The sequence below is a fragment of the Rhodamnia argentea genome, chromosome 6 (assembly GCF_020921035.1).
Source record: "Rhodamnia argentea isolate NSW1041297 chromosome 6, ASM2092103v1, whole genome shotgun sequence".
NCBI lineage: Eukaryota > Viridiplantae > Streptophyta > Magnoliopsida > Myrtales > Myrtaceae > Rhodamnia > Rhodamnia argentea.
In genome coordinates, this window is record NC_063155.1 from 5,042,437 (window position 1) to 5,054,453 (window position 12,017).

The window sequence follows — 12,017 nt, forward strand, 5'->3', positions numbered from 1 at the left end:
GATAAAATTAAAAAATTAATAAACAAATAGAAAAATATTAAAATACTATTAAAAATTGTCCTTGTCAACGCCATCCGTACTACGTAGGACAAGCGACGTCCACATCAACGATTTTCTGCTAAAATTGACCGAATGTACTCAATTAGCAAAATATAAAAATATTTATGACTCAATTGGTAAAATTAAAAATTTTAGAAGTGAAATTGGCTGCAATAGGTTTATGACTTTTTGGACAGTTTTGTACGTGTCCAATTAATATGAGATTAAGTTATGCTCACTTCACTGCGTCTTATCCGGTACTTTGAGAGGGCAACTTTAGGTCCGGTGCTTTTAGATGGCAACTTTAGTTATACGAACATGCTCAGCAATCGTGCACACTATAGTGGGCGATGAAGAATGAAGGCATGGGCGACCTGGACGTGGTGGTTTCTAGAGAGCGCTTGGTCGTCCGTCGAAAAAGAAAGTCTAAGAACTTTGATTTTAATTCACACGTAAGATTTAAATTTAGGACTATTATCTGAAGCAATTGAAAATTTTAGAAGCGAATTGAAATCAAATCATAGTATTTAAAACTTTCAACCTATTGCTCCTTGAAATTGAAATTTATTAGATTTTTGTTGCATGAAGCTTCATCCAAACTAGGAGTGTCAATAGTTCTGTTCGGTTTAGTTTTTAAAAAAACTGAACCGAACCGAACCGAACCATTAAGAGATAACTTGAACCGAACTATATCTTTTGTTGAACCGCATATGAACCAAACTAAAAATTTAGTTCAGTCCAATTTGGGGCAGTTCAGTTTTTGGGTTTTAGAATGAAAATAGAGAGAGAACGTGCGCATCATCGTCATCAAGATGCGTCACTCTATGCCCCCAAGAAACCACAAAAGGACACCCCCACTCGCTCACGTATTTCCCATAATACCCCCATCCTCCTTCCACCACAGGAGGACACCCACAGAAGCAACGGCGACGACACACCATCCACATCGTGATGACCCTCGACACCACCAACCTCCGGGGCTCCGTCACGGGCGTCTTCTCTGTCCTCCAGCACACCACCTGCCTTGAGATCTTCGTCTTCTTCACTTCTGTCTTTGGCTGATTCCCTCGAATCTTGGCCCCTAGGGTTTCTCCAAAATCTGCTGCAAGGTGTCGTTCCACCAAGCCCTTGTCCATCTTTGCGCACGACTTCTTCGTCTTCTTCAACACTCGCACCTTCGACTTTATCGTCTCCACTAAGCCCTCCAAATGCTTCGCGAGGTTAATTGATGCCTGATTTGGACATACTTCTCGACAGCCGGAGCTGGCGAGGCGAGGACCGGCAACCATTGCCGGCCACTGCTAAGGCTCGTGACGCCCTGTCCCGTGTCGGCGAGGGGGCCGCAACCCCTCACCCATCGCCCGCGAGTGCTCACGCCCCTCGCTGATGGGCCGGCGAGGGTCGCCGATCCTCAGCCAATGCTGGTGGCTCCGCCGGCCCTCAACCACCAAAAAGTAAAAAAAAAAAAAAAAAAACAAAAGAAAAGAGTATCAAATCATGAAACGAAGAAGCGTGTATAGTTTGGTTCGGTTAACCGTTGAATTGAACTAAAAAAACCCAAACTGTTTAGAAGGAATTGGTTATTTTCATTATTTGAACCAAATACTAAACTGAACCGAAAGAACACAAAAATTCAGTTCGGTTCAATTCGGTTCAGTTTTTAGTTCAGTTTTCGGTTCAGTTTTGACACCCCTAATCCAAACAACTCATTGACTTGAACCAAGATCCACGTAGATGAATAGAAACGATGTTAAAACAAATCTGTGGATACTTATTTATATAATCTACTTCTCTTGATCCATCCTAAGAAAATACATGATAAACCGGCGTTCCATCCGGATAGAATAAGCCCCAATTTCGCTCCACGCCCGGAGGCTTTTGATCCTCATTAAACATTGCAAATATGAATCCTTCCAAGTAGTGCCCAGGCCTCTTAGGAGTTCCTCGCTTGGCAAGAACCTTCTTCACAAAATTCTGATTATAAGTTTGTGCAAGCTGTGGAGTGGTGAAGACTCCGTTTCCGGCCGACGGCCAACCGGTCTCTGAAACCACCACATCCACGCTACTCACGCCTTCCTTCTCCATGGCCCAGTAGAAAGCATCCACCATCGCGTCGAGCAAGTTTGAGTAACTCAAGTCACCGTCCTTCACCACCGGACCGGGCGCGGTAAATTGAGCGTAATCTAATTTCACATGAGTTGGATCTGAGGCATATGCAAAGTAGGGATACACATTAACCAGTAATGTCGACTTAGTGTTAGACAAGAACTTTATGATTCCAACCATGTCAGCCCGAGCTTCGTTGGAGAATGCACCGCTCGAGGGTGGGTATGAACTCCCCAGTGTACCCATCGCAACTGCTGTGGACACCTTCACTCCAGTATATTTATAATGGTTCAAAACAATTTGTAAATTTTCCATAGCTGGCAATACGTATTGAGCCAAATCTCCGGGGACAACTTCGTTACCGGCCGAAATATACCGAATGGTGACTTTGCTCATGTAGGGTTGCACGTTAGTGTCGAACCATGTCTTAGCCGCATCAACACTCGATGCTATGGTTTGTAAGTCTTGGTTTTTTACGCCTAGCGTGACGTCTATTCCACTGCCCCGAAGTGCATTGAGCACGACGGGGTTCGGGTCGAAAAGTCGCATTTTTCCAATGTTGTACTTCTTGAAAAGTTGGACCACAGTGGCCGGAGAGGGAAGATTGTCTCCAACCATTCCGTAGTTCACACCGATGTCGAGCCATGCCTTTGTGATTCCGATATGGCAGTGCAGCAATGTTCCTACTAATATGACGATATTTATCCAAGCTGATGCCATCTCTTTGATTCTTACTACCTATCTAAACAGGAAAATTGTGACTCTGAGTTAGTAATCCGAAAAAACAAAAGGAGCTCTTCCATGATCATAAAATGGTGTGGCATATAGAACTTCAAGGAGATAAATTAAAAGAAAAAAAACTGAAAGTTAATTTTCCGCATACATTATGATAAGAAGAGACATGTAAAAACTCACAAGTGAGCTCGATCAATGGATGCTAACGACTTGTCCTTGAGAATCAGAAGGACCTTTCTTGGCTATTTATATTGTCAAATTGTGGCTAATTGGCAAATTGATTTCCAAAGTAAGAATGGATTTTCTATGAGCAAATATAGCATAGTATCTTGTTTTCTTACATGACCATATATATATATGTCCATGTTGCCTTCATTTCAGACATCCAAATTATGATTGCATGCAAATGTGAGGCAGGTACCTTATGCAATGAAGCTTTTATGAGAAAGTTATCGACCTAGTTAAAGAGATAACGGTATTTGCCGCGCGCCCCCCGCGCCCCCCACCCCCCGCCCCACAACCCAAACCAAAAAAAAAAAAAAAAAGAGATAGCGTTAGGAAAAGATCTTAAGAAGATAATTAAGGGATGAAAATTTTTTTTAAAAAAAGGGTTGATTTTAGGCTCTTAACGTTTATAATTTTCTATATTGGGTCATTAGGCATCTCCAGGGCAATTGTAAAAATGGATAATAATCAGATAACTGGAAACATAATAACCTCATGGATTCTCCAACGGTACCTGCTAAATTCGGGGGGACTCAATCTGACTAGTGTAAACATTGAACTTAAAGATCTCCAATATTCTCGATACATAAATTCTTATGATAGATAGTGTAAAATTTTTGGGGGACCACAATCATTTATTTTAAAAATTTAAGCTATTAGATAAAAGCATGGTTCACTATTTAAATATTTTTTATAGATATGTAAATGAATATATTATAAGACAAAGTAGGTATGGTTTTCTTTTTGCGTGAAAATAATGGGTAGAAAGTTTATGTGGGTTTGCTCATGGTTTTGCTCCCATAGTCCCTCCCACAAGAAATGTCAAAAGAGCCTACACACGAAATGGGTTAAAAACATAATCTCGATTTGTCAAACTTAAAAAAAAAAAAAAAAAAAAGACAAAACGAAGCGAAAGATGCGTTTAAAATGTGAAAATGAAGTACGAGTCATGTTTTAAGTTGGTCACATGATCGTTCGACTATTGGTGATTTTCTAAATTATCTCAAGCATGTAAAAAGAAACTATTAGCTATATATTGGAATCATCATCTCAAAATTGAAGAAAACCAGCGAAAGATTCTACAAAATTTTGACCATGAATGGTTGCACACTCCGTTTATTTCACGAAAAATGTGACGTTTTCAAAAAATATTTTCCCAAAAGTTATTCACCAAAAAAATAAACAATATTTTCTGGTGTTTGTCTATAATAAAAAAGACCCGAAAAGTACTTTCTGTTGTTTGGTATGGAAAATCGGATTTGATTTTCATCCACGCACTCTTTTCAATAATTTTTTTTATTTTTGATTCTTTTAGTTTTTTAAAAAAGTTTGAATTTTTGATTATTTATATTTATATTTCTTTCTTTGCTTTTTTATTTTTTATATATTTTTTCTTTTCCTTCTCGTTTTAGCCTATCGCTAGCCACGGTGAGCTCGAGGCTCACCCGAGGTCATTAAGCTCACCAAATCCAAGCGAGCTCGGGGGTCGTCGGCCTTTGGCAAGCCTTAGACCGTCGGGATCGGCCGGGCCTGGAGCTTGCCGGGCTGCATCACCGCTGATTGCCGGACTGTTGATTGTCACCGATATCCGCGATAGGCGGAGCAAGAAAGAGAAGGAGCCACGGGCGGAGGAAGGAGGAAGAAGGGAAACAAGAAAAAGAAAAAGAAAATAAAAACGAGAAAACAAATAAAAAGAAGAAAATAGAAAATTAAAAGAGGAAAAGAAAATTAAAAAAATAGCATAAAGAAAAATGAATATAAAGGAATTAAGGGAGTAAAGATAAGGGAAAACGTTTTCCTTTTCTCAAAAAAAGGAAATCATTTTCCTCACTTTTGAATGAGCTTTTTTCATGGATAGAAAATGTTTTCCTAGACTAGCTTATTTTTTTAGAATCAAGAACCTAAAAATCCGAAATACACTATTTCGGAGGTTGTTTTCTGTGAAACAAATGGAATAATGTTAGGAATTTTTTTTACAACAAATTACCAATCGCTTGTTATTTGGTGTCTCATATATATTAAGCCAAAACTACTCTTACACTAACTTTTCAAGATCTTCCGATGTCGCTCTCAACGATAAAGGAAAGAAGTCCTATTTAAGCTAAAAGTACCAATGTAGTAGATAATTAAAGGAAAAAAAAAAAAAACAGTATTCTTAGCATGGCGCATGGCCTTTGAATCCGAGAACTGACCCGACGCGTTCGGGAACAGGAGCCTGTCTTTCGCCGTGTAATTTTACGCACGACTTGCTCGGCAGCCGATTTGTTGCAGGCACGGTGATCGTTGCCATGCATCATGTGGACTCATTGAGATATCAAGGGCATAGGCGATGTGCATGTGGTGGTCTCTAGAAAGTGCTTGGCGGTTAGTCAAAAAAATTTAGATTTAGAACATTCGATTTAAATCCATACCTAAGATTTAATTTTAAGACTATTGAGTAAAACAGTTTAATAATTGAAAAGTTTAGGACCAAATTGAAATTGGATTGATAAGATTTAGAACTTCCGATCTATGGATCCTTGAAATTAAAATTATTAGATACCTAGTCCATGAAGCTTCATCTAATATATTCATTTACATATCTATAAAAATATTTAAATATTGAATCATGCTTTTATCTAATAGCTTAAATTTTTAAAAAAAATTATTGTGGTCCCCCAAAAATTATACACTATCTATCATAAGAATTTATGTATCGAGAATGTTGGAGACCTTTAAGTTCAATGTTTACACTAGTCATATTGACTGCCCCGAATTTAGCAAGTACCATTGGAGAATCCATGAGGTTATTATGTTTCCAGTTATCTAATTATTATCCATTTTTACAATTTCCCTGGAGATACTGAAGGACCCAATATAGAAAATGATAAACGTTAAGAGCCTAAAATCAACCCTTTTTTTAAAAAAAAATTTCATCTCTTATCTTCTTAAGATCTTTTCCTAACGCCAAATGAAGCTTTTGGATATTCCTTACCATTATCTCTTTAACTAGCTCGATAACTTTCTCATAAAAGCTTCATTGCATAAGGTACCTTCCGCACATTTGCATGCAATCATAATTTGGATGTCTGAAATGAAGGCAACATGGACATATATATGGTCATGTAACAAAACAAGATACTATACTATATTTACTCATAGAAAATCCATTTACTTTGGAAATTAATTTCCCAATCAGCCACAATTTGACAATATAAATAGCCACGAAAGGTCCTTCTGATTCTCAATGACAAGTTGTTAGCATCCATTGATCGAGCTCACCTGTGAGTTTTTACATGTCCCTTTTTATCATAATGTCTAAGGAAAATAAACTTTTAGGTTTTTTTTTTATATTTATCTCGTTGAAGTTCTATATGCCACGCCATCGCATGATAATGGAAGAGCATCCATATTCTTTTCTTTTTTTCCAGATTACTAACTAATGAGGATAATTTTCATGTGCCGGTATAGGCAGTAAGAATCTAAGAGATGACACCAGCTTGGATAAATATTGTCATATCAGTAGGAGCGTTGCTACACTGCCATATCGGAATTACAAAGGCATAGCTCGACAACGGAGTGAACTATGAAATGGTCGGAGACAATCTGCCCTCTTCGGCCACTGTGGTCCAACTTTTCAAGAACTACAGCATTGGAAAAGTCCGACTTTTCGACCCAAACCCCGACGTGCTCGACGTGCTTGCGGGCAATGGAATAGACGTCACGTTAGGCATACAAAACCAAGACATAGTAACCCTAGCATCGAGTGCCAAAGAGGCAGGGATGTGGTCCAACACCTATGTGCTACCATACATCAATGACATCAATTTTCAGTATATTACAGTGGGTCATGAAGTCGTTCCGGGAAATTTAGCTAAATATGTATCACCGGCTATGCAAAGTATACAAACTATCAAAAATTCCTACGGGTTAACTGGATTGAGGGTGTCCACAGTAGTTGCGACTAATACCTTGGGGAGTTTAGACCCACCATAAGCTCGCGATTGTTGGGATTCTCCTTAAATTAGTTGGGTGAATCAAAGCATTAAAGCTTTGTTGACTACCTAATTCCAATGCAACCTCCAAGCATGGGAAAATGAATTTTTGCAAGGCTCCATACATTGAAAAGATGCTTGTCATCTTCGTAAATCCTCCTAATTAATTGTTGAAAATTCTAAAGCATGGAAGAGGGGTCCCTTGGCCATCTATAAATAGGAGAGGAAGAGATGGGTTATAGTATCAGACAATCCAAACAATTCACAACCCACAAGAGAGAGAGAGAGAGAGAGAGAGAGAGAGAGAGAGAGAGAGAGAGAGAGAGAGAGAGAGAGAGTATTGAGTGAGGAGTTTGAGAGATTCTCGGACTAGAGTGAATTCCACTACAAAGGTGAGGGTGATCCACCAAATTTGGTGAGAAAATACTATTGTAATCCTACTACTATAGTGGAAGATTTTGTGGTTTTTCCCTTCTTTTTTGACAGGTTTTCCACGTAAAAATCCATGTGTCCTCGTCTCTACATTTCTTTTTTTTTTCTCTTGCCTATCTAAATCACACAAAGAGGGAAAAAGGGTTCGCTTCCGCATGCCCGCCTTTTTTTCCCAACAGTGGTATCGGAGCTTGGTTCAAGGGCATTGTGTGATTCAAGATGGAAGCTACCGTCACCCATGATGGTGATATGTTCAAACTCATCGCGGAGAACTATTCCTATTGGAAGCCCATGATGGAGCACCACCTATATTGCAAGGATTTGTACGAGCCAATCATAAAAGAGGAGAAGCCGGAGGAAAAGAGCGATAAAGAGTGGGAACTCTTAAATGGCAAAGCGGTCGCCATGATCCGTAAATACATCGATAAAAGTCTGTTCGAGCTTGTGTCAACATACACCAATGCTTATGAGTTATGGACGAAGCTAGCGTCCATGATTCAAAAGAAGACGCTACGTAATAAAGCTCATCTAGTGCGACGATTGGTGAAGCTGGAGTATAAGGATGGTCAAAGTATGATCGAGCACTTAAACACTTTTAAGGGGCTCGTGAATCAATTAATGAAGATTGAGATGAAGATTGATGATGAGTTGCAAGCCCTTCTACTCCTCGGTTCGCTACTAGAAAGTTCGGATACGTTGGTCATCACTCTAAATAACTCAGCCCGGAAGGGAAGCTCACCATGGATGCCGTAGCCGATAGCCTATTGAATGAAGAAGCTAGGAGAAAAGAACGAGGCACGTCCAACCAATATGAGGCCAACGTCGTCGACAATCATGGGAGAAGTGAGACTCATGGAAGAAGTAAAAGCCGCGGTCATGCTAAGTCCCATGGGCGGTCTAGAAATCACTCCAAAGTAACTTGTTATTATTGCGGGAAGCTAGGTCACAAGAAATCGAAGCGTCGGATTCTTAAGAGAGATCAAAAGTCGGACAATGTTAAGCCGGACCAAGTTGACCCAAAGAAGAAGGAGGAGAAAAGCCCTACGGCCGTCGCAACCTTTGTAGATGATGATGTCTTCCCGATTGGAGAAGCCAACTACCTCAACGTTGCCTATGATGATAGTTCGTGGATCATTGACTCGGGTGCATCCTTCCACGTTACTCCACATGAAGGTTTCTTTTCATCCTACCAAAGTGGCAACTTTGGTACAGCCAAGATGGGAAACCGCGTCACCAGCAAAATTGTTGGAATTGGTGAAGTCACTTTGATGGTCGACTGAGAATATAAGTTAGTATTGAAGGAGGTGAGGCATGTTCCGGATATGCTTCTCAACCTTTTCTCAACTGGGAAGCTAGACAATGCTGGGTTGGTGAATCACTTTGGTGCGAGCAAATGGAAACTTGCCAAAGGGAGTATGGTCATTGCCCGAGCAAAGAAAGAAGGCTCCTTATACGTCATGCGGAGCAGAGTATGCAATGAAGATGCTAATGTTGCCTACGGTGACTCAAGCTTGGAGCTATGACGCAAGAGGCTTGGTCACATGAGTGAGAAGGGATTGCAAGTCCTCGCCAAGAAAGAACTACTCTCTAATGTAAAAGGCCAATTGCTAGAGCCCCGCACTCACTACATAGCTGGCAACAATGCCGAGTGTCATTATAGAAGCCAAATCAACCTAGAAGGAGAATGTATGTTCTTGATCTAGTCCACATAGATGTTTGTTCCATGATAGAGAAATCTGTCGGCGGTGCATACTACTTCGTCACCTTTATCAACGATCACTCAAGAAGAGTATGGGTATCTTTGTTGAGCACGAAAGATCAAGTTCTTCAAGCATTCAAGGAGTACCATGCCATGGTAGAACGGGAGATAGGGAGGAAATTGAAGTGCGTGCGAGACGATAAAGGTGGCGAGTACTAGGGTCCATTCGAAATGTACTGCAAGTCACATGGTATTAAACCAGAAAAGACGCCTCCAAAGACTCCACAGCTAAATGGTGTAGCTGATAGGATGAACCGAACCTTTGAGGAGAGAGTCTTATGCATGTTATCTCATGCCAAACGACCCAAGTCATTTTGGGGTGAGGTCGTGAAGACCACGGTTGATATAATCAACTTGTCACCGTCAAATCCTTTGGATGGAGAAATTCCAGAGGAGGTTTGGATAGGAATGAAGGCGTTATACGATCATTTGAAAGTATTCGGTTGCCGAACGTTCGTCCATATTCCTAAAGATGAACGATCTAAACTTGAAGCAAAGACCAAGGAGTGTATCTACCTTGGTTCACCAAGAGATGAGTTTGGTTCTTGCTTATGGGATCCCATCAAAAAGAAGATTGTGAGAAGTCGTGATGTTGTATTCTTTGAAGACCAACCTTTTGAAGATGTCAAGAAGCCCAAGACCAGAGTTGTTTCCCATTCCGATCCTGTATTATCTTCTAAGGAGCGTGATGATTCAAGGGGAGAATCATCACAAAACAACAACGAAGAAGTTGGTGATGGCAATGTTGAACCACCAACAGAGGAGCCTGTTGAGACGGTTGAGATAGAACTAAACCAATTAGAGCTTGCCTAACTAGAGCCCCAAGTTCAACCTCAATTGAGGCAATCCACTAGAATCGGGCGTCCCTCCACCGGATATCTTGCAGATGATTATACAGTTCTTGCAGAAGAGGGGGAGCCTCAAAGCTATGAAGAAGCTGTGATTAGCAATGAGAAAGAAGAATGGGTGAAAGCCATGCATGAGGAGATGCAGTCTTTGCATGAGAATGATACGTATGATCTAGTTGAGTTACCGAAGGGAAAGCGAGCGTTGAAAAATAAGTGGGTGTATAGACTGAAAATTGATGAAAACAGCTCACGGCCGAGGTACAAAGCTCGAATTATTGTCAAAGGATGCAACTAGAAGAAGGGCATCGATTTCAAAGAGATATTTTCTCCGGTGGTAAAGATGTCATCGATCCGGGCTGTCTTTGGTATAGCCGCCACTCTAGACTTGGAGGTTGAACAACTCGATGTGAAGACTGCCTTTCTTCACGGAGACCTAGAGGAAGAGATCTACATGGAGCAACCTGAGGGTTTCAAAGTTTCAAGTAAAGAGCACTTGGCGTGTCATCTCAGAAAGAGCCTCTATGGTTTAAAACAAGCACCAAGACAGTGGTACAAGAAGTTTGATTCATTCATGGCACAACATGACTTCAAGAAGACTCATGCTGATCACTGTGTGTTTATTAAGAGGTAAGCTAGTGGTGATTTCATCATTCTTTTACTTTATATTGATGATATGTTGATAGTTGGGTGAGACTGAATCGGGCGTGTTGATAGATGGATTGTAGCATCGGACAATCCAACAATTCACAACCCACAATCTATCATTTATGATTGGCTCGTACAAATCCTTGCAATATAGAAGGTCCTCCATCATGGGCTTCCAATAGGAATAGTTCTCCACGGTAAGTTTGAACACATTACCATCATGTGTGACGGTAGCCTCCATCTTGAATCACACGATGCCCTTGAACCAAGCTCTGATACCACTATTGGGAAAAAAGGTGGGTATGCAGAAGCGAACCCTTTTTTCCTCTTTTTGTGACTGAGATAGGCAAGAGAAAAATAAAGAAATGTAGAGATAGGGACACACGGATTTTTTTTTTTTATGAAATCCCCTCAAAAACGAAGGGAAAAACCACAAAATCTTCTACTATAGCAGTAGGATTACAACGGTATTTTCTCACCGAATTTGGTGGATCACCCTCACCTTTGTGGTGGAATTCACTCTAGTTTGAGAATCTCTCAAACTCTTCACTCAATAGTGCCCCTCTCTCTCTCTCTCTCTCTCTCTCTCTCTCTCTCTTGCTTGTGGGTTGTGAATTGTATGGAGCCTTGCAAAAATTCATTTTCCCATGCTTGGAGGTTGCGTTGGAATTACATAGTCAACAAAGCTTTAATGTTTTGATTCACCCAACTAATTTAAGGAGAATCCCAACAATCTCGAGCTTTGTCGGCAAATACACCGCTTGAGGGTGGGTCTAAACTCCCCAAGGTATTAGTCGCAACTATCGTGGACACCCTCAATCCAGTTAACCCGTAGGAATTTTTGATAGTTTGTATATTTTGCATAGCCAGTAATACATATTTAGCTAAATTTCCTGGAACGACTTCATGACCCACTGTAATATACTGAAAATTGATGCCATTGATGTATGGTAGCACATAGGTGTTGAACCATATCCCTCCCTCTTTGGCACTCTATGCTATGGTTTCCTTGTCTTGGTTTGCTATGCCTAGTGTGACGTCTATTCCACTGCCCGCAAGCGCGTTGAGCACGTCGGGGTTCGGGTCGAAAAGTCGGACTTTTCCAATGCTGTAGTTCTTGAAAAGTTGGACCACAGTGACCGGAGAGAGAAGATTGTGTCCGACCATTCCGTAGTTCACTCCGATGTCGAGCTGTGCCTTTGTGATTCCGCTATGGCAGTGCAGCAACGCTCCCACTGATATGACAATATTTAT

The 12,017-nt window shown here is 40.7% G+C and overlaps 1 protein-coding gene across 1 annotated transcript; it reads right to left on the reverse strand.

Annotated features, from left to right (window-relative positions):
• Positions 1-1,842: 1,842 nt before the first annotated feature.
• LOC115741592 (probable glucan endo-1,3-beta-glucosidase BG4) lies at positions 1,843-2,865 on the reverse strand. Its single transcript, XM_030675583.1, has one exon. The coding sequence runs from the start codon at positions 2,863-2,865 to the stop codon at positions 1,843-1,845; it is 1,023 nt and encodes a 340-aa protein (XP_030531443.1).
• Between the last annotated feature and the right edge of the window lie 9,152 nt (positions 2,866-12,017).